The 24,341-nt window shown below is 36.6% G+C and overlaps 3 protein-coding genes across 3 annotated transcripts; all 3 read left to right on the top strand.

The window, feature by feature from the left end:
* The first annotated feature begins 6,964 nt into the window (after nt 1-6,964).
* Nucleotides 6,965-9,194, top strand: LOC139111261 (uncharacterized). Its single transcript, XM_070671405.1, has one exon. It carries the CDS (start codon nt 7,443-7,445, stop codon nt 8,682-8,684), a length of 1,242 nt encoding a protein of 413 aa, XP_070527506.1. The 5' UTR covers nt 6,965-7,442; the 3' UTR covers nt 8,685-9,194.
* LOC139111378 (uncharacterized) lies at nt 8,688-12,551 on the top strand. Its single transcript, XM_070671634.1, has one exon. It carries the CDS (start codon nt 8,688-8,690, stop codon nt 12,549-12,551), a length of 3,864 nt encoding a protein of 1,287 aa, XP_070527735.1.
* Nucleotides 12,552-15,152: 2,601 nt separating this feature from the next.
* Nucleotides 15,153-16,418, top strand: LOC139111377 (uncharacterized). The gene has a single exon (XM_070671633.1). It carries the CDS (start codon nt 15,153-15,155, stop codon nt 16,416-16,418), a length of 1,266 nt encoding a protein of 421 aa, XP_070527734.1.
* The last annotated feature ends 7,923 nt before the right edge of the window (nt 16,419-24,341 follow it).

Genomic DNA, 24,341 nt, shown 5'->3' with positions numbered 1-24,341 from the left:
ACAAGGAACAAACGTTTATGAAAATCATATAATAGTCGAAATCTCAACAAATAAATGCCTTAACGGATCCGTTTATATTCCGGCTGAAATGTATTTTATGAGCGAGAATGCGACGCCGCCTAGTGGCAATACCTCGTACTTTTCAGTGACTGTTCCGAAATGCTTATTTCACGATTTGAAGTATGCATCGTGATGTCTGTGCTTGTACAAAACGTAAAAGAAAAAGAAAAATACATTTTTAATATAAATAAATTATAAGCTTTGTAATAAACATATTTCAAAAATGATTAATTTAATCGTTGTTGAAATCCGATAATCTCAATAACTTAAAATAAAGGACCGTGTCTCTTGATATTATAATATTAATGCTAACATGTTTTCAATTATTGCTTATTATACTAAATTTATACTACATTTTCCGAGATTTTATTTAACTTTTTGTTGTTGCAAACTAAACTGATACCGAACTTCAAAACCTTTTTTTTTGACAGCTGACGTTTAAAGGCCAAAGTACATACACACTTATACATAACGCATAACGCGTATGTATAAAAAATACGATTGGTTCAATTTCTTATGTATTTACTGCTTAACAAAAGTGTGTGCTCCCGGCTTTACTATCGTTTAGCACGAAACGAGCCAATCGAGAGTACCAATCAGCGACGATTTTAAGCGGCAACAATAAACAGCAACAATAGAATCAATTTTCAGCTAATTAAACGTTACATTAATTTTTTACAGACTAGAACAAACTATGCGTGCGCGTTATGTTTTAATATAATTTTATTTTTATTTTCCAAAAGATTTTATTTGCATTTTTTTTTCTTTTTTTTTTTTAAATCTTAATTCTGCTTCTTTTTTTACATGTTTTTTATCACGCTTAAATGTTTTGGCTAGAAAATATAAAATATTATTTTTAGTTCAAATATTTCTAAAATGTATTTAATAAACATAGATAAAAATGGATAGTCAAGAAAGATAAAACGTTTAATCTAATTCACACTTGGCATGAACAAATCAGGTGCGTCTTCATGCATTCCTTTTTTTCAATAGATTTTAATTACAAAGTAAATTAAATTTTTATTATTGTTTACTTTTTGAATTAAAGTTTACAATTTTTTATTATTATTTTTTTTTTTAAATGTGTTTTGCATCAAATTTTTTTAACCACATCGGTTGTATTTTATGTTGCACCGTAGCTGGTGCAGGGGGTCCGTCCTCCGGGACTGTTCGTTCAGTCGGAACGTAGAATAAAGTTTTATCATGGTTCTTACAAAAAACAGCATTGGTTTTAATTATCTTTCCTTCGTAGCGTACAATCCTTCGTCGCGGTGTTAAGTTACGTGCCGCTTGATCGTAACTTTCTGACTTGCACGAGCTCAAAAGCTCGTGCATTATAAACGGTTTGTTGTTCTTAGTTAACAACTACGGAAGGCATTGACTGGGTGGCCGAATATTTTCCGCTGATATCGCGGTGTGGCAAAAGTGCTGACTTATTAGATTCGTATGCTTAGCGCATTCTATACGTTTTGGCAATCTACTGAGCCTTAACTTTAAATTGGCGCAATCGGTGTCAGTCACCTGCATCCAGGGGCTCGGGTTAAAACATTTAAAAGAATATTGTAAGTACATCCGACATCCGAAGTCTGTACAAGTGGAACGGGAAAAATATGTTGCATTGCACTTTTAAATTTTTTTTCAAAATTATGTAATAAGTTCTTTTCTTATGTAAGATAGAAAGACAATAAAACTTTCAAAAGTTTTTCTGTAAAAGAGTTTTCATGTTTATTATAAATGTTTACAGCTTACAGCTTAATTTACGAATTATACTACTCCTACCTGAAAAAGAGGAACGACACTTAAAATCGTTATATCGTCCGTTAATTTCTTTGTTCTGGAGCGATTCTTATACACAAGTGCTTATGTCGAGAGCGTAACTACTTCTATATTCTTGTGCCTATGCTATCTATACCTATATTATCTGTAGACTCATTCCGGACTGAGTAAGCGCGAAACGCAATATCGGGTAGGCGAAAGAAATTAATAAGAAGACTAATCTAAACGTAAAAGGACTGGAGAAAGACCGATAGTACTTTCGATCTCCCCACCACTGGAGAAAATTTTGAAAACAAAATTTTAAGGAAAGTTAAAACTAAGGAAGAACGTCTATTGGAGCCGGAATTAGTTTTGTTACGTGAAATAGGTTTGATTCTGGTTTTTTGTGTCCTGTATTAATTTGGTAAATGGTATTTGATAATTTTTCTATTATTTTAAAAGAGCCTATTCTTATTTCATTAAATTTTTTTCTATTTAAACGATTTCCATTTTCTATATATACTAAATCTCCATTGTTAAATGTGAAGTTTTTTCTATTTTTATCGAATAACATTTTGTTATAAATATGTGAATTTAGTGTATTTTGTAAAGCGGTTTGTTTGTCTTATGATAAAGAATTGATATTTTGTTGAAAGTTAAGTTCTTTTGGTAATATTGTAATGTTTTTTCTTTCTAGTAGGTATAGTGATGTAAAGCGTGTGATTGTATGTTCAGTTTCATTGTATTTTTTTGTACATTCGTGTGTTATTGTTGTCCATGCAATTTTTTAATTTTTTTTATTTAATGTGCATCTTATTTTGTTGACTAGGGTTTGATTTAGTCGTTTATTTAATCCATTAGAAAAAAAAGAATTCACAGCTGTAAATACGAGTGGTATGTTATTTTTATGTAGGAAATTTTTTAATTCATTGGAATTTATTCCAGGGTATTCATCAGATAGTAGTAAATTAATTTTATGATTGTTACGTTCTTAAGTAGTTTTATAAAATCATGAGCGTTTTGTGTTTTTGATGTTAATATCAAGAGGCACGATAGTGCCTCGCACAAAGTATAGGCGCAGCGCACTACCGTGCCTCTTATATGCGAATCAAAGTTTTGAGAAATCCATACATGTTCGGATCTCAATAACTGCTGAACCAATCGCTTTTAAATATTTTTTTAGCTTCTTCAAGTTCTTGGCGTAATTATTTGATCTCATTAGTTTTATAAAGTATATTTGATATTAAAATACACATTTTATGTTCTATTTTTGGGGAATCGTTCTTGGGGGGGTTTACTGTTAGGGGGTTTTCTTTTTTTTTTTTATTATTTTCTAGTTTTTTTTCAAGTTTTTTAAAGAATATTTAATATTAAAGTACACATTTTATGTTTTACATAGGGGGATTATAATTTTGGTGTATTATTTTAAGAGAAGTCTTTTTTGAGGGTTCAAAATAATATTTCGAGGGTTATTATATAAACGCATATCGCGTGAAGTGGTCAGTTATAAGGTGTAAATAAGTTTTTGTAAATCTGGAACCGCCAAAACCACCAATTGTATCCAGTGACATTATTTCAAAAGGTTCTGTGACCGGTCCTAAATGAGACAGTAATCCAAGTTTGTTCTGTCTTCTTGTTTTATTTTTTATACATATTGTGCAGGTTTTGCAAATTTTTTTTATATTTTGTAATAAATTTTTAGCCGTATAGAATTTTGTAATTTTGTTTTGTAATTGATTGATTCCTATATGGCAGTATTTTCTATGTAGTTTAGTAATTAGTTGTATACTGAATTCTTCAGATAATATAATTTTTTTTTTGTTTTTAATTTTTTTATAGAATATATTATTTTTTTGTATCAATTAATTTTTTAATTGTTGTAGATTTTTGTTATGTTGTTGATCTTTGATAATTGTGTCTAGGTTTATTAAATTGACCAGTTTAAGTTGTTCGTCTTCATTTTGATAAGTTTCTAATACTGGATTTCTGCTCAAACAATCAGTTTCTAAATTATTTTTTCCTGGAGAATATTGTATAGTAAAATCATATTGTGACAAGTAAAATGTAAAGTCTTTTAATTCTTTATCCGTTCTTGATTTTATATTTAATTTTGCTAATGGTTTATGGTCAGAAAAAATTGTGAAGTGTTTTCCTATAAGCCAGAATTGCCAATATTTTATTGCTTTCTTTATAGCTAAACATTCTAAATATATTGCTTTCTTTTCTGGTTGTTTAATTTTTTTGAAAAGTAAGTTACTGGTTTTTCTTCATTGTTTGGTTGTACTTGTTTCAGAACAGCTTCTATACCTTGTAAGCTGGCGTCCGTGTAAATATGTATAAGCAATTCAGGATCATATATTTCTAATATAGGTTGAGAACATAAAATTCTTTTTATTTTATTAAATGTATTTTCGCATTCTGTTGTCTAAAGAAATTGTTGATTTTTTCTTAATAAATTATGTTGTTATTTATATAAATATTATTATTATTTATTTATTAATTAATTTATTATTATTTTTTTATTTATTAATTTTTTATTATTATTTTATATTTTATATATTTTTTATTATTTTTTATTTATTTATTATTTATTCTTATTTTAAAAATTATGCTATCCCACCATTGTTACATAAATAAACCAATAATAAAATTAAATGTTGTTAATTATAACTAATTGCAAATAATAATATATGTTTTTGTAAATAATTTTAATTTAAAATAACTTAATACAATTATACTATAACTTTAAAGAAAAATAACTTAAATCAACAAAAATTAACATTTTTGAATATCTGTTTCGTGAATATTATTATTCTTTGTATGCAATCTTTCTTTTTCCCAGTCTTTCGAATTTGTTAGAACAGCACCAATTAGCCTGTCTATTTCTTTTTCATATATCATTTTAACATCTGTCTTGTTTTGCATCCTGAACACGTCTACACTTAATTACGTGATGTTTAATTATTTAAATTTGTACAGTTCACATTTTATAAATAAAATTAAAAATTTACCAGTAATGCAGTCATAAAATGCTGATGGTTTTAATACAAATTTTCCATTAGCCTTTTCGTACAAGTTAATTTTGTAGCTAAATGTTTATGTAAAAATTTCCTTATTATAGCAAGAATGTTTTTTGACGGTAGGGTTTTTGCATCCATAATAAATGTAATCATTGTTTTCTAGAAATATAATATAAATTAAAAATAGAAATATATTAAAATAAGTAACTAATGATAAAATAAGTAAATAATAAACAAAATCAAAAATAATTCAAAATAAAAATAAATCAAAAATAAATCAAAAAGAATAAATCTAAAAATTAAATACTTACAAAACTTTCTCGAAAACTATTATCTTGAAAGAGTAGTGTATTAAATTTATCAAATGTATCTTTATTTTCCAGAGAAAATTTAATTTTATGTTGCGTCATCAAATTTGAAACATCATTGTTCTTGTCTATACTATTAATAATATTTTGTTCTACATGTTTTTTTAAATTTTTTAAGTCATTTTTTATCGTCTCTTGATTATATTTTATTTCTTGAATTTCTGTTACAATTTGTTTTAAATCTGAAAAATAAAAGTTATTTTGATGATTGTACAGTTCCTATTTATACATGTAGAAAATGTAGAAATATTATTGATAAATTTACAATTAATGATTACAACTAAATTGTGAGTTGCAATCGGCTTGTTCAAAATAATATCCTCAATAATGACTGGCTTGTTAATTTGTTTAGAACTTTTTGTAAGACTTTTTTCTATCAGTTTTATTTTATTTTTCGATGCATTATATGGCTCTTTGTCGCTCATTGAATCTACATTGAATATATTAAAAAAATATTTAGTTGAAATCTTTTGCAAAATACGCAGTTAATTATATCATATTATTTTATAATTATATTAAATATTATTTTATTTTTATGTTATTTATATTTTACCTTTATATTATATTATATTATTATATTAATAAATTTAATTTAATTTTACCAGAATCTTCTGATGAAGAATGCACATATGTGACTTTTCCATCTAATCCGCATACCGCCAAACATTTTGCTTCTTCTAAATTATTTTCATTTTCAATATTTTTTTTTTTTTTTTTTTAATACTATTTGATCTTCTGAAATATCTGTTCCGTTGGAATCAGTAGCAGCTGTAATGTATCCTTCATTTAAAAATGTATTAACTTTTGCTACACCCTCTGCGTAAGTTTCTGTAATTTAATATTTTAATTTATATCATAGCTAGAGCATAAATATTGTAATTATTTATTATTTAACATATTTTACCAGCTGATGCGAGAATTCTTATTGGATATTGTGGCCACTTCTGAATTGGACTACTTTTTGACTTTATTAATTCTTGCTGTTCCGTAGCGTCTTGAATATATATATATATATACGAATATATATATATACTACGTATATATATATACTACGATATATATATATATATATATATATACAGGGTGTCCCAGATCAGTGGACGATGCCAAAAATGATAGGTAGATTTAATCGAATTAAAACGAAAAGTTCTTTACCATTTTGAAAAATTCTCAATAGTTTTCAAGAAAAAAATTAAAATATATAAAATGTATAAGCGTAAGAGCGACAAGAAAGCTGCGCGTGAGTGAGCGCGACAAACGAATGACTAGAAATGGCACCGTCGTCTGTCGCGCTCACTCACGCTTCCTCATCGCTCTTACGCGTACATAAATTAATTTTTTTCTTAAAAACTATTGAGAATTTTTCAAAATGGTACAGGACTTTTCGTTTTAATTAGATTAAATCTACCTATCATTTTCGGCATCGTCCACTGATCTGGGACACCCTGTATATGCGTATGCGTTGTCGTGCACGACCGATATAGACAAGTAAAACGACGCCGCACTTCTAAAGGTTCGCCGCTTAAGAAAGATATTTTGAACTTTACGAGTCGGCAAAGGCGCAAGATGTTATCTACGAGAGCCGCAAATTTCTTAAGCTTCAAATAAGTCGCCGATATCCAATCGAAAAGGATGTCGTGATATTATTTCGACCAATCACGGCGTTTTCCTCCCGGTTTCGCGTACCCGAAGCATAGCAACAGATTTTGAGAAGTCAGTCGAATGCGAGCTTCGAAGCGAACCGAGTCGAGCGAACATTAAAAAGGCGTGCGATATATGCGAAAGAAAGCGATCTTCCTGAGGCGACGTCGTAGGGTTTAACCACGACCCAGGAAGCCGTCATTTCAACGGATATTTTGCCGCGACTCAGAAATTAAGTTTTCTCAGGCGTTGTCGTGTGCAGAGACCATAAGAAAACGACGAAGGTGCGCGTGTGCTGAACACATATAGTATCAGTGTATTTCTATATTAATAAAAGACAATGTGAAATATTAACCTATTGACATTGAACAAAACATTTTGGTGCCTCCTGTGAGGTCACGGCCTCTGACCTCGAAGACGGATCTCGCAATTGACAGTTTGTCCGTATACAGCACGACCAGAACGATTGTGGATCAATCAACACACCAAAGAGCGGGTGGAAAATCCTGGCAACGTCTGCACACGTCTTACAAAAAACAGGGCAGTGCTTTCATTTATTCCTTATTTTTATTCCATTATCCTTCTATTGATTTCAACCATGGCCGATAGGAGTAAATTTATCGTTCAAAAACGAGTGTCACTAAAATCTCAAATCACTAATCTCGCGAATCTGTTTGATAAAGGAAAATTAGATAACACCGCATTAAAATTACGTCTGGCTCGTCTGACCGCGCTATATCATACGTTTGAAGAGTTAAACGATGAACTCATTCTATTAGAATCTGATGACAACCATCAGAGTGAATTTACACAAGTCCAAGACCGTTTTTATGCACTTGCAAGTAGAATTGAAGATCATCTAAACGCGGCTACTTCCTCAAGCGTCAATACCAGTACCGCGAGTAACGATACTCGTCCAGAAACTTCAGTATTGGTTTTGCCAAAACGTAAAATTAAATTACCGGACGCACCGTTGCCGAAATTCGACGGTAAATATGAAAATTGGCTAACGTTTAAAAATAACTTTCAGAATCTGATAAGTTCTCAGCCCGATTTAACAAATTTAGATAAATTGCATTACTTAAAATCAGCCTTAATAGACGATGCCGCCAATAAAATAAGCGTCTTATCAGTAGACGGCATCAACTACGCGGAAGCGTGGATTTTATTGGAAAAGGCATATGAGGTTAAAAGAATCCTGATCTCTAGACATTTATCTTTGATCTTAAATCTGCCGACATACGACAAAGAGTCCGCGCAAGGCCTATCAAAGCTCGCCGACGACACGCAACAACATCTCGCGTCACTCAAAGCGCTCGGTGTTTCAGTGGGACCAGAGATGATAATACATATTATAGAAAATAAGATGCCAAAAAATACGTTGGAGAAATGGGAGGCTAGCCTCGGTCGCGACGAGATTCCGAATCTTGACCAATTGTATGAATTTTTATACAAGTCTGCCGTGTGCGCGTCAAAGAGAGAACGTGTTAAATTAAACGATACGGAAAAAAGTAAGGCTGAGCCACCGAACAAACGTAGAAAAATATCGAACCAATCATTTATGACGAACGTCACGCGAAATTGTTCTGTATGTAAGACTAAAAAACATCCACTATACTTATGCGACGCGTTCAAGAAAATGACGGTTCAGCAACGTATTGATACTGTAAAATCTGCGAAACTTTGTTATAACTGTATGCGTTCACATCGCGGTACGCAATGCAAATTTTCCAATTGCACGATATGCCAAAAACGGCATAACACTCTGTTACATCTTGATAATTTTACATCCGTTAACAAGTCCGAGACAAATAAAATTAACGCGACACAAAGGGATTGACAAATGGAGCTTACCGATGGAAATTCGATTGACACTTTTGCTATTAATCATAGTTTATCACCTCAATTGCTGACTAGCGCAATGGTACACGTAAGCGATATTAATCGTATGAAATCGATAAAATGTCGAGCACTGCTCGATACAGGTGCTACGGCGAATTTTATAACCGAATCATTAATAAAACGATTAAAAATAAAGGCGGAGGGTCACTCATTACCGGTCAATACAATTAATTCTACAGGCACGGTATCAAAGAGTAGTGCGCGAGTCATTATTCAATCAATGCACAGCAATTTCTCAAAGAATTTAACTTGTCTGACTCTTCCGAGTATATCAAATTCCATTCCATCAGAGATTTGTCAACGAAACACTATTGCAATACCGGCGAACATAAAGTTAGCAGACCCTGATTTTCATCTACCTAGGCCCGTAGATTTATTAATCGGTTCCGGTCCTACGTTGTCAATCTTTTCCGTCGGTCAAATTAACTTATCTCAAAATGATCGAGATCTATATCTGCAGAAAATGCGTTTAGGCTGGGTTATCGGAGGAGACGCGTCGATAACATCAAAATCGGAAACATCTTCATGTTATTTATCAAATTTAGAAAATCAAATTACGAAATTTTGGACGATCGAAGAAGTTTTTACAAACAAACCATATTCTAAGGAAGAGATTGAATGTGAAAACTTTTACATCAAAACAGTTTCCCGGAGACAAGACGGACGTTACGTGGTTCGTCTTCCATTTCGCGTTTTAAATAAATTCATAGGCGAATCGCGATCGATTGCATTAAAACGTTTATTTTCTTTAGAACGCAAATTAACTTCCAATCCAAATTTGAAACTTGAATACGAACGAAATATTAAAAAATATAAAATGTTAAATCATATGTCCGAAATAAAAACGCCTTCCGATCATGGTTTTTATATGCCACACCACGCCGTTTTCAAAGATTTAAGCAACACCACTAAAGTTCGCATCGTATTCGACGCGTCCGCGAAATCCAACAACGGTATCTCATTAAATGACATCTTAATGGTCGGACCAACGATACAAGACAAGTTATTATCACATATTATCCGATTCCGATCATATAATTATGTGTTTTCTGCAGATATAGAAAAAATGTATCGTCAAGTCTTAGTACACGAAGACGACCGACAATTCCAGCGTATACTTTGGCGTGAAAATTCGGTAATAAAAACGCTTCAGTTAAACACTCTTACATTCGGAGTGTCTTCCTCGCCGTATCTCGCAATCCGTACGCTACACAAACTTGCCGATGACGAAGTTCAATCGTTTCCGAGAGCATCGAATGTATTAAAACATCATATGTACGTCGATGATTTATTATCAGGTGCCGACACAGTCGACGAAGCACGCGCGATTAGGGACGAAATAATCGCATTGTTGAGTCGAGGCGGTTTCGCTATACGCCAATGGGCGTCTAATGATCTGCATATAATTAGCGACTTAGACATCGAGGCGGTGCATATGAATTTAATTTTAGATAATGATCGATCTTTAAAAACGCTAGGAGTTACCTGGAACACGCGAGACGACAAAATTTGCTATACGACACACATTATGGAAATTTCGGGAGCGGTAACGAAACGAAAGGTTTTATCGGAAATAGCGAGAATCTTTGATCCGATAGGGTTGATAGGTCCTATAGTGTTTTTCGCTAAACGATTAATGCAAGACGTATGGCGAACAGGAATAAACTGGGATGAATCTCTACCACAGAGTATCCACACACAATGGTCAGAATTTCGTCATCAATTAAAAGATATGCGTTGCATATCGTTCGATCGTCGGGTTATATGCAAAGAATACAATAATGTACAAATTCATGGCTTTTGTGACGCAAGTAACAACGGTTATGGCGCATGTTTATACGTGCGTTCTACAGCAATTAACGGTGAAGTTTTTATTAAACTAATTTGCTCAAAATCTCGCGTTGCTCCGTTGAAGACTATAACTATACCCCGTTTAGAGTTATGTGGCGCATTATTGATGGCAAGATTGTATTCCGAGACTATTAAAACGGTCAATATTAATCCTGACAAAATCATTTTTTGGTGTGACTCGACCATCGTCTTGCATTGGTTAAAAACATCTCCACATTTATTAAAAACGTACGTTGCGAATCGGGTCGCTGAAATATCTGAAATTACTAACTTAATAGAATGGCGTCACATTCGCACATCAGATAATCCGGCCGATGCTCTTTCTAGGGGTCAATTGCCACGTCAGTTTATAAATAATAAATTGTGGCCTGAAGGACCCGCGTGGTTACTAAAAAACGAATCTGAATGGCACAATGAAACAATACCGATTATCACAGTACCGGAAATGAAAACAAATAGTTGTTTATTTATTACGCTTGACGAACCCGAATTTCTCAAAAATTATTCCTCATTCTCAAAATTATCCCGTATCATCGCTTATTGTCGCCGTTTCAAAACCCGTAATAGATTTTCTGGTCCGTTATCCTCAGATGAAGTGATCGAAGCTGAGGAACATATTTTGAAAATAATACAATCTTCTTACTTTCACAAAGACATCAAAATTATTAAAGACAATCGCACATCTTATTTCGGAAAATTAGTGTATCTTAACCCATTTTTAGACGATAAAGGTTTGTTGCGTATCGGCGGACGGTTACAGGCGTCTAAATTAACTTTTTCGCAAAAGCATCCGATCTTGCTTCCTAGTCAGCATCAACTGACGGACAAAATCATTCGCGAGATTCACGAGAATCATTTCCATACCGGGATTCAGACGACGCTTTATATTTTACGTCGCAAATTCTGGCTCTTGGACGGCCGTAACCAGGTTAGAAGAATAATACGCTCATGCATACGGTGTCGGCGATTTACCCCAGATACGATTACATACAAAATGGGCAATCTTCCATCATCTCGTATACAAAGGGCGACTCCTTTCGATAATACTGGAATTGACTTTTGTGGGCCCTTTTATATTAAAGAAAAAAAGTACAAAAATCGGTCTCGGATAAAGGTTTACGTGTGCGTGTTTGTCTGCATGGTCGTTAAGGCCATACATCTCGAATTAGTGAGCGATTTATCCACCGATGGATTTTTGGCGGCGTTCAGACGATTTACAGCCAGACGTGGTGTTCCTAGCAATGTATATTCCGACAACGGATCGAATTTCGTAGGCGCAAATAATGAAATGAAGGCTTTGTACGCGCTACTAAATTCCGACGATCACAAAAATTCAATATACAACCATGCTATCGAAAAACGAATATCATGGCACTTCATCCCTCCTGCGGCTCCACATTTCGGTGGATTATGGGAGTCGTCGGTCAAGTTATTCAAACACCATTACAAACGAGTAATAGGTGACTCTCTTTTTACATTTGAAGAGTTAAACACATTTACGGCCGAAATCGAGGGTATTCTAAATTCCCGGCCTATAACCTGTATTTCTTCCGACCCTAACGATCCACTTGCTTTGACTCCTGCTCACTATCTTATCGGAAAACCTATTACATCTCTACCGGAAGCGCAATTATCATCAGTTCCAGATAACCGACTGTCCGTTTGGCAGCACATTAGTAAAGTCAGACAAGACTTCTGGAAGCGCTGGAATATCGAATACTTAAACGAGTTACAGAAGCGAACTAAATGGATCAAAGACGGGCCTAAGGTGGAAGTCGACGCGATCGTTCTAATTAAGGACAAAAACATCTCTTGTACGCAATGGCTATTAGGACGTATCGCCTCGATCCATCCAGGGGAAGACGGGACTGTACGCGCTGCGACAGTTAAAACAGCTCATGAAGAGCTCAAACGAGCGGTCAAATATCTTTGCCCGTTGCCCATTGAACAATAGTTCAATAGCATTATAATTTATATCTGTATTTAACACGTACTTATGTCAAGCGTAGAATAATAATAATTATATGCGATGCGAAATTATGTACAATGCGATCAAACATCCCATCGACACAATCATGCGCGTATGGTTGTTCGGTGCCCTACCAACGGGGGGGAGGATGTTCCGTAGCGTCTTGAATATATATATATATATATGCGTATGCGTTGTCGTGCACGACCGATATAGACAAGTAAAACGACGCCGCACTTCTAAAGGTTCGCCGCTTAAGAAAGATATTTTGAACTTTACGAGTCGGCAAAGGCGCAAGATGTTATCTACGAGAGCCGCAAATTTCTTAAGCTTCAAATAAGTCGCCGATATCCAATCGAAAAGGATGTCGTGATATTATTTCGACCAATCACGGCGTTTTCCTCCCGGTTTCGCGTACCCGAAGCATAGCAACAGATTTTGAGAAGTCAGTCGAATGCGAGCTTCGAAGCGAACCGAGTCGAGCGAACATTAAAAAGGCGTGCGATATATGCGAAAAAAAACGATCTTCCTGAGGCGACGTCGTAGGGTTTAACCACGACCCAGGAAGCCGTCATTTCAACGGAGATTTTGCCGCGACTTAGAAATTAAGTTTTCTCAGGCGTTGTCGTGTGCAGAGACCATAAGAAAACGACGAAGGTGCGCGTGTGCTGAACACATATAGTATCAGTGCATTTCTATATTAATAAAAGACAATGTGAAATATTAACCTATTGACATTGAACAAAACACTTGCAAAACTTTACACATTTTTGTACTGTATGAAGGAGGCATGTATTTACAAACTAGTTCTTGCTGTTCTCCATCAAATAAAATCCAAGTCGATGGAACACAGTCAATCGACGTATTATTGTCCCATTTTATAAAATTTATAATATTGTACATAGTTTTTTTTCTCAGCGTTGACATCTAGAAAAATCACATATTGTGAGAGCATAAATACAAAGTTATATTGATTTGGGACACTCTATAAACTAAAAAAATTGATATGAGATACTTACCTTTTGTATGAAGACAGGATAATAGGAAAAACTGGATAAAAACGCGAGTTTCACAAAATTTACAAAGAAAAATTTGACTTTGCGATTTTCTCGTACTGATTAATTTTATTTATTATCAACTCTATAGCAACGGAAAATGAGCAGCGACAGATCGTCGTTACGAAATCACTGCGCGAAAAAATTAAACAAAAAAAGAACTCGAGTTTTTATTCAGTTTTTCTTATTATACATATATTCTTGTCTTGGTACAAGATAAGTATCTCATATCATTTTTTAAATTTTTAAAACTTTATATTTATGCATACATATAATGAGAAAATTTTTTAGATGTCAACGCTTACAAATAAAAAAAAATATATATATATATATATAATATTGTAAATATATAAAAAGTAATTTAAAAAAAAGTGATTCTATACAGAAGTGACCACAATACTCAATAAAAATTATTGCAATAACTGGTAAAATATCTTACAATAATAAATGCTTAAAATACATATATATGCCTTAGTAGTTGAGATATAAATTAAAAAGATACACCTGTACTACAGATTTCTATTTTCTACATATATAAATAGAAAGTGTACAATTTAAACATCAGAGTAATTTTTATTTTTTAGATTTAAAGCGAAATTGGATGATGAAACATAAATATTAAACTTTCCCCTAGAAAGTAATGACATAATAAATTTAATATAATGTAAAAAAAAGTAGTAAAAATAAATTAAAAAAAAAATAAAATGTAGTAAAAAAACATATATATATAAACATACTTATATTAATATACATATATGATTAACTTAATACATTATATTTAATTTAATACATTTCTTAAATTAAAAAAAATGAATTAAAATATAAATATAAATATAAATATATTTTTTAAAAGTGAGGTTAACATTAAAAAAAAATCTGTTTAGTATCAGTCTAGCCACTGTATAGTTGTTTCTGGATATTATTAAAAAAGTGTGATTAACATTTTTTTTAAATCTGCATAGTATCTGTCTAGCCACTGTATAGCCGTTACTAGCTACAATTCAAAAAATGAGGTTAACATTTATGAAAAAATCTATTTCGTATTCTTCTAGCCACTTTCTAGCCGTTACTCGATAAGATTAAAGAAGTAAAGTTTAATAAATATGTCTAGTATCCGTCTAGCCACTGTCTAGCCATTTATAGTTATTAACAATAATTGGTTAGACGGAAACTAGACGGATTTTTTTGGAAATTGACACAACCTCACTTTTGGAATCCTAAGCAGTAACGCCTAGACAGAGGCTAGACAGATACTAGACAGATTTTTTTTTAAATGACACAACCTCACTTTTGATTTCTACACAGTAATGACTAGATAATAGCTAGCTAGTCACTAAATAACAAATGTGTCTTCACAAATTATAGCTAGTATCAAGCTAGTCACTAGCTAAGAAATATATCTAGCCTGCGCTATCTAGTCACTAGCTGCTAAATCAGAATGGCTAGACGAATTTCCACTCGGGTTATTGACAAATACAAAGCTTTAGGACATATGACGCTAGATTAGGATCCAGAATCCGACGGATACTATATGCTTCACCACGCGGTGGCCAAAGAAACTAGTCACACAACTAAAGTTCGGGTAGTATTCGATGCATCGGCTAAAACAGACAATGGCCTTTCAATAAATAATCTTTTAATGGTTGGTCCGACTATTCAAGAAAAACTATTTTCGCACTTAATTAGATTCAGAACCTACGTTTATGTAATTTCATCTGACATAGAGAAGATGTACAGACAGGTTGTACTAGATAAAAAAGACCGTCGTTTTCAAAGAATTCTCTGGCGTGAAAATGAAGAAGTAAAGACTTTCCACTTAAATACTCTGACGTTTGAAGTTTCGTCGTCACCATTTTTTGTTATCCGTACAATGCACAAACTCGCAGACGATGAATCTCATACATTACCAAGAGCGGCAGAAATCATAAAAAATCACATGTATGTGGATGATCTTTTGTTAGGCGCGAATACTATCGAGGACGCGCGCGCTATCCGAAATGAAATAATTGAATTATTAAACAAGAGAGGCTTTTCTATAAGGCAATGGGCGTCAAACGATTTACGGATAATTAATGATTTATCTATCGAGGCGGTACATAAAAATTTAACATTAAATTCCGATCGTTCGTTAAAAACATTAGGCGTGTCTTGGAACACCTCCGATGATAAAATTTATTATTCAGCTCATCCAATTGAAATTGCCCGTACAATAACCAAGCGCAAGATATTATCAGAGATAGCGCAAATATTTATCCCGATCGGATTAATGGGCCCGATTGTACTCTACGCTAAGAAATTGATGCAAGATGTGTGGCGAACAGGTGTGCACTGGGACGAGTCTGTCCCACAAAGCATTTATACAATGTGGTCGGAATTCACTAAACAATTAAAAAATATGCGGCGTATCTCATTTGATCGGAGAATATTAATTAACGAATACCAAGATATACAATTTCACGGATTCTGCGATGCAAGTAACATCGGTTACGGCGCGTGCATTTATATACGGTCTGTTGGAAAGAACGGGAACATTATAAGCAATTTGGTGTGTTCAAAATCACATGTCGCGCCATTAAAAACGATTTCTATTCCGCGTTTAGAATTATGCGGTGCGTTGCTACTGACACAATTATACGCTGAAATAGCCAAAATAATGCAATTGCTTCCTAGTAAAATCATTTTCTGGTCCGATTCAACCATCGCATTACATTGGATCAAAACGGCACCGTATTTGTTAAAAACGTACGTCGCGAATCGCGTAGCAGCGATATCGAAACTCTCAGGATCGGTAGAATGACGACACATTCGTTTTGAAGATAATCCGGCGGATGCGGTCGCGAGAGGACAACTACCATTCGATTTCATTCAAAATAAAAAATGGCAAACGGGACCTTATTGATTGACAAAAAATGAAACACACTGGTATCACGGGAATTTACAAAAAATCGAAATACCAGAATTACGACCGAACACTTTATTGCACCGCAGCCGGTGCACGGGGTCCGTCCTTCGGGATCCGTGGGGAAGGGCGATAATTATAGTAGATATCAATAAATAGTTTGGATTTTTATTTGGTTGTGGTGTTACACTCCTTTCGCTTCTCCTGCGTTTCCTCTTGGTCAGTTCCGTGCACGTCCCCGCGTTATCACGCGTCCTCGGTTCCGCGAGGTCTCCTCTTTCACGGCACGCGACCGAACTTTAATTACCACACGATATCGGTTTACAGCACGGACTCTGATGCGACTGCCCGCCCGTGACGGTCCGCGGTTATTTAATAGTGACGCAGGGCCTTGGTGTCATCGGGCTGCAATGCCGAACTTCGGTTGTTCGGCGAATGCAACCCTCGCGATTTCGGCAATAAGTTCTCGCAATTGTTTCTCTTTTTTGTTTCTTATGATTTAATTGCTTAAGGAGGTTTGCTGATATCGCATCCTCCAATGTTATTTAATTACGAGATCTTATGCCGAAATGCCTTGCGTCATGTTCCGTGTTGTAACGGGGTTCGGGTTACAGCAACTTGTTTAGTGATAACGTCGAACGAACCCTCCATATTTAAAAATTATTCTTTATTTCCGAAATTATGTAGAATTATCGCGTACTGCTTTCGATTGAAATGTGCTCGCAAATACATTGGTCCTTTATGCGCAGAGGAATTAAAGATAGCAGAACTTCGAGTAATTAAAATACTACAACGATTATATTTCACAGAAAACATTAAAAAACTAAAGGATTGTTGCACCTGTGACGGTGCAGGGGTCCGTCCTCCCGGAACAGCCAGAGGCTCCCGATGAGTTTGTAAAAGATTGGGCAAATAAATGTTCTTCCAGTACACTTTTATACTTCTTTTATTCGTTCTTACTGGTACAGGCGTCGGGCAGCGTAACCGCGTCGTAATATGTTCACAAATAACCCGCGGATGTTCGGCGGCCGCGGGTTTTATACGCGACTGTTGCTAAGACGGAAAAGCAACAGTCAGCGGATTTTGGGCACGTAAGTAAATGGCCGTTTCGGCCATTGCTTACGTGAAAACTGCAAGGCAGCGGATTCCGTCGATCGGACGATCCGATTTTTAACGACGCTGGTTGTTAACACGGCCTGCGCCTTCGCGGGCGCGGCCCTCTCGTTGCCGGGATCGGGTTACAACATCCCTCCCCCCTAGGGAGAAGAAAAGGGCTATATCTCTGGCGAGGTATAGCCGTTTTCTTCCTTACAGAGTATGTCCCTATTCTTATCTTTTACATTGTGCTGTATGATACATTTTGTCGTGCGCTTAATTCTATTTTCTAAGTCCCTCTTATCTCTATCGGCTTATTTACTATACGGGCGCGGGCGCTGGCGCCGTGGTCGGTTTTAACATGCGCGGAGGCGGAGGAGGTTTTTTATTTTTATTATATCTTCTTATATCTAGTATTACAATTACCGCGATTATGGCTATCACACTTACGGAGGTGCTGGCGCTTGCCGTATACACAATTATCTCGTGAGAGGTGACACCTCCTGTTTCGCTTACGGTGCTATCTAGTTCGCTGAGTTCTCCGCTTAGCTTATCTAATTCCTTCCAATTTTTAATAAATGTTTCGCGCTGTATTTCTTTTATGTTTACTTTGTCAGGTAATGCGTCCGCGTGCGTAAGGCTTAGATTATAGATAGGCAAATGGGTAAATATTTCTGTCTCTTTGAAACGGTCTTTGTACTTATCGTCATGTCTGTCGTCGTGATCTTACATTCACCAAAAATAGTTAGTTTTCCGGTTTGTTCGATATGCAGTATTTTGCTCGGATAGTTCTTGCATTGAACGTGTATTTCCTGTGTGTTTCTTGTAGAAAATAGCCATGCCTGTGGCTCGTTTAGCGTAATCGAAATCGTGGCACACGACGTAAGGTGTCGAATTTCACATTGCGTCGGCTGTTGCTCGGGTCTCGTGAGCGCTTGTATCTCACACGGGGCATTCGCCTTTACGCGGTATACCGGGTGATTTTGCGTGCATATGTAATTTTTATTTCCACGTTTGCATTTCTTTAACTCGTCCGCGGTCAGTAGGATATAATTAGCATTATCTCGGTCGAACGCGATTATCTCGTTGTTTATGTTTACAACCTTAAATATATTTTCTCGCTCTAGAACGGGTATTAGCGCGACTCTCATTACCTCATATACTTCGTATTTGACGATGGGGAATTTAACGATTGTAACAATCGCATTTTTCTTATAATACGCGCTAATTTCGGCGTACTTCTGTATATCGTTCCAACTCTGCTCGTTTCCTTTGAACGGAAAATGATTTCCTCCTTTCAAATGATCAGATGCCTCTCTTAATTCTGTCACTAATCTTTCTAGGGGTAATATACGCAAGTTTATAATTTCTGCTTTCGTGTGGGTTAGAAAGTTGGTGATATCGTACATGTTGCTTATCATAGTTTTAATTAACGCTTCTAACACGGATAAGTAATCTATCGCATATAATCTTCGCGTCAGCTGGTCCAATCTCCAGCTGATGTTATTTGTCGCGTTCGCCAAAATTTGTATGTAGTGCTCCACTTTGTCCTCCATCATTTTTATATGCCCTATTGTAGTATTTAGAATTTTAATTTGCGTTCTCGCGACATGTTGTAACGCTTCCTGCCGTGAGTGTATTATCTTAAGCTGCTCTGTTATCTGTTCCTCGTCATCCGCGTCCATCAGTCCGAACAACGACTTTCCTACTTTTCCCACTATATCTATCACCCTCTTTTTTTTTTGGACCGGTACCCCATAATTTGTAGTCGGTTTAACGCGACTGTCAGCTTGTCATTTTCTGCTGCTGCTGTATATAATATTTCCTTGCACTTTGCGCTGTTACGTCAAGAGGATTATATTTTTATTAAATGGTTATTTGAAGGAAATTCTCAGGAAAGGTATTCGTGGGTAAGGTAGGGAGTTGACGCACCACCGAATTTTGCGTGGTATTCGAGATTCGAAACCACGCTATTTTACGCGCAGATTAAATATTCAAAAATTTCGGATTTAGATTGAGCGCGTAGTTGGTTCTTTTTTAGAGAAAGGAGGTAAATCCTTATTCTTTGGGATAGAACCAGGCGTGGTTATTTGCATATGAAAGATAATGGGGGTAATTATAAAATGATTAACTTAGAATTTTCAAAACAAAATTAACAAATTTAATACTAATCATTACGTTTAAAATTATAAAAGAGATTTATCGTTTTGGCAGACAGAATTAACAATTTTAATATTAATCATTTCGTTTAAAATATAAAAATAGAATCAACGTTCTGGCAGAAAAAATTAAGAAATATGAAAATGGTTTTAATCTAATTAATAGGTATAATTTTAACATTGTAATAAAAAAAGCAGAGTGTATTTACAAGAATGTGTGTGTGTGTGTGTGTCTATGTATAAATGTCTTTTAACAAAATATTACGGTGAATCAGTCCAACGTGACTTCTTTGATTTCTATCACCCTCGCTGTGGTCCTCGGGAAAACGAGATCGACTAGCCGCATCGGGGCCAGGAAAGGAAATTCCACCCCGGAGTAATGAATAAAAAAGTGAGAATCAGGAGCAAAACGTGCCGCCTGTCTCCTGATCTCTTCGGATTTAATATTGTCGGGGCCGATGGAGTAGGCCCTTTCCGGAACAGGATCTGTCCACGGAGTACAGACCCTGTGAAGGAGCTCCAGGAGAGGGTCTCTAACCTCTCTTGGTTCCGGATGCTCCTCGAGAACCTTGATACTCGGGACGGGAGATGGAGGTTGATCGGGGAAGTCTACTTCTGGGAGAGAGATGGATTCATCCTCGCCCAGAGAGTCGGCTTCCTCGGGTTCGAAAGGAAAAGGAGGCGGTGAGAGAGGAGAAGAACAGGCGCGAGGCTCACCTCCGGGAAACCGTGATTCAGAGATGAGAGATGAATCGAGGATATAAGATGGAGTCGTGGGGCGGAATTGTTCCGATCCCGGCTCCGTGGACTGTCTCGAGATGTCCAAGGTGTTGTCAGGATTTTCATGGATATTTTCTACGAAGTCGGCGGAGGATTCCTCTGGAGGAAAATAGCCGAATAGCGGCTCCGGGTCTCCATGAATGGGCGACGGTGGCGGAGCGCTCGGACGTGGGGACCACGGTCCCTCCTCGTTACGCGCAGGAGACACAAATACCTCCTCGCTTGGCGCCGCCGCGAGCAAATACTGGATGAAGAACTGGTGCACCAACTCCCTTAGATTCCGGATTTGTTTATTTCTTCGCGCCCGGCTTTTCTTTAAAGTTTTTTTATTATTGGATTCCACTAAAATTTACAATTTAATTTTAATTTTATTTGAATAGAATTTTACGAGATTAACAAAGAAAGGGTCGAAGAAGACTCGTCACCGACGATTTCCAAAGCCTTTAACTCGTCCATGAGTGAATCTCCGTAGTTCATCTCTGGCGAGAATCGCTTGCCGATTCCTTAGCCGTGGATAGTCGCCAAACTTCCAACAATATTTCGCGGCGTGAACCACAGTAAATTGCTAGTTATTCGACAGCGTATCTTAGCCGATATTCGGAAGCAGTTTTTCTCACACATTCGATTTACCATGGAAGAACACTTGACTTAAACAATACATTTAGTGGAATCAATTTTCGCGACAGTACATAATGAATCGTTGAGACTTACTTTTAGGAGATCTTCTCGATGCTTCTTCTTAATGAATGTTCTGCGATCTTGTACTGAGTGGCACTCACGATAGTTTACAGAAACGTATGCGTTGGTAACTGAGATGCAAGAGAGCGTGCTCCGCCAAAACACAAGTTTTTATAAGCTCGGAAAAGGAGAGGACTATTCCCGAATTTTCACTTTTCTGAAATTCAAATCTTTCATTTGCTGAGCTTGTTCCTCCACTTTTTCTATCTTACAATTATTGGGTATTCGCACCCCATCTCTTCTCTATTTTCTTAAACTTCTAAGTTTTCGCCCTTAGTTTCTAGATTTTGGTGAGGAGTTCCCAAGATCCATTGGTTTTTAGGAATAAGATGTCTACAAAATACTCCCGCTTTAAGGAGTGTTGCACCAGGACGGTGCAAGGGGTCCGTCCTCCCGGAACTTCTTGTATTCTCGAGGGGCGTCGTTTAAATAAAACTCTTTCTTTTTACTCCGAACACTTTTTATTTTCCTTAAGTTATGTTCCTTGGCTTCGGGCAGCGTTACCCCGTCGTTTCGGTTATCAGAATGACCCGCGGACATTCGGTGGCCGCGGGTTTTATACGCGACTGTTGCCAAGGCGGAAATGCAACAGTCCGCGGATTCCGGGCGCGTAGGACAGTGACCGCGTTCGGTCATTGCCTAGGCGAAAAGTGCAAGGCGTCGATCGGTCAGCGGATTCCGCGATCGGGTGATCCGATCGACGCTGGTTGTTAACCCGGCCTTCGCGTGCGTGGCCTTGCTGTTGCCAGGGTCGGGTTACAACATCCCTCCCCCCCTGGGGAGAAGAAAAGGGCCAGAGTTTTATCAGGGCCATTTTCTTCTTGTCGCAGTATACAGAAGCCATTACATTATTTGGTTGCTTAATCTAATTTTCTTGTTTCGCTTGTTATTCTAAACTTATGTCTTACACGGACGCGGTCGCCGTGGTTGGTTTTAGCATGCGAGGAGGCGGAGGGGGTTTTTTATTTTTATTATATTTTCTTATACCTAATATTACAATTACCGCAATTATAGCTACCACGCTTACGGTGGTACTGGCGCTCGCGGTGTACACGATTATTTCGTGTGAGGTGATACCTCCGGGCTGACTCACTGTGTTGTCCAGCTCACTGAGCTCGCCGCTTAACTTATCTAACTCTACCGGGTTTCTTATAAATGTTTCGCGTTGTATCTCTTTCATGTTCGTACCTTCCGGTAAGGCATCCGCGGGTGTAAGGCTTAGGTTGTACAGCGGTAAGTGAGTAGTTATATCTGTCTCGTTTGAAGCTGTCCTCGTACGTATCGTCATGTCGGTCGTGGTGATTTTGCATTCTCCGTATACATTCAATTTTCCCGTTCGCTCAATCAGTAGTATTTTGCTTGGGTAGTTTTTACATTGCATGTGTATCTCCTGTGTGTTTATAGTCGAAAATAACCAAGCCTGCGGCTCGCTTAGAGTCATCCAAAACGTGGCACGCGACGTGAGGTGTCGTATATCGCATTGCGTCGGTTGCTGCTCGGGTCGCGTGAGCGCCTGTATCTCACACGGGGCATTCGCCTTAACGCGATAAACCGGATGATTCTGCATGCATATGTAGTTTTTGTTCCCACGCTTACATTTCTTTAACTCGTCCGCGGTTAATAAGATATAGTTCGCGTTATCTCGGTCAAACGCGATAATTTCGTTGTTTACATTTATTACCTTAAATCTATTTTCCTTTTCTATGACGGGTATCGGCGAGACTCTCATTACCTCGTACGACTCATACTTGACGATGGGGAATTTTATAATAGTTACTATCGCGTTCTTTTTGTAATATGCGCTAATGTCCGCGTATTTCTGTATGTCATTCCAGCTTTGTTCGTTTACTCTAAATGGGAAGTGATTTCCTCCTTTTAGATGCCCCGAGGCTTCCCTTAATTCTATTATTAGTTTTTCTAAAGGTAGTATGCGCAGGTTTATAATGTCCGCTTTTGCGTGCGTTATAAAATCGGTTACATCGTATACGTCGCTTAACATATTTTTAATTAATGCCTCTAATACCGACAGATAATCTATCGCGTATAGTCTGCGCGTCAGCTGGTCCAGCCTCCAGCTGATATTGCTCGTTGCGTTTGCTAAAACCTGTATGTGGTGTTCCACTTTATCTTCCATTAATTTTATGTGCCCTATGGTTGTGTTTAAAATTTTTATTTGTGTCTTGGCGACATGTTGTAGCGCTTCCTGCCGCGAGTGTATAATTTCGAGTTGTTCGGTTATTTGCTCTTCGTCATCCGCGTCCATTAATCCGAACAACGATTTTCCTACTTTCCCTACAATGTCTATTAATCCCCTTTTTTGTACTGGCACTCCGTATATAATTCGTAGTCGGTTCAACGCGACCGTTAGCTTATCGTTTTCTGCCGCCGCTGTATATAGTATCTCCTTACACTTTGCGCCTATCTGATCTTCCTTTGCTTTGTAGAAATTCTCGCATAATTCCTCTGCTTTAGTGACGTAGCTTTGTAAATTCTTATACCGTGCTTCGATGGCTTCTGTGTCGGTGATTATTACGAATTTCCACACGGATTCGGTTATCTGAAGTTGTCCCTGGCCCTCGAAGTATAGCCCGGGTTCGTTCTCGAATTTGGTGATTTTGTACGGCGGTGACTGTTCACCCCCCGTACCGCCGTTTGAACCGTGTGTTGTAGCGAGAATAATTCTGAAAGGTAAATTATCTTTCAGTCTTATTACAACGCGACGCCGCGTTGGCTTTTTTTTTTTTTTTTTTTTTTTTTTTTTGAGTGCGCGAAGTGTCCCCACGTGTCTGAAGTTTCGTTTGTGCCGGCGAAAAGGACTCTATCGCTGAGGTGAGTGCATATATTCTATTTCATTCGTGTAATATTACGGTGTCGCCTTAATCTATCCCGTGAATTTTTTATGCTCGTCCCGTCAGTCTTCTTCTCGTCACCAGCGGGTGCATCACGAGTTTTCTATCCGTGCTTGTCCGATTTATTAACGTTACGAAAAAGTAAGAATATCGCGCTTTTATTTCGGAGAAAAAAAAATATTTTATTATAATTATTTTTT

Source organism: Cardiocondyla obscurior, linkage group LG23 (genome assembly GCF_019399895.1).
Source record: "Cardiocondyla obscurior isolate alpha-2009 linkage group LG23, Cobs3.1, whole genome shotgun sequence".
Classification (NCBI taxonomy): Eukaryota; Metazoa; Arthropoda; class Insecta; order Hymenoptera; family Formicidae; genus Cardiocondyla; species Cardiocondyla obscurior.
This window is presented reverse-complemented; position numbering and strand designations above follow the sequence as displayed.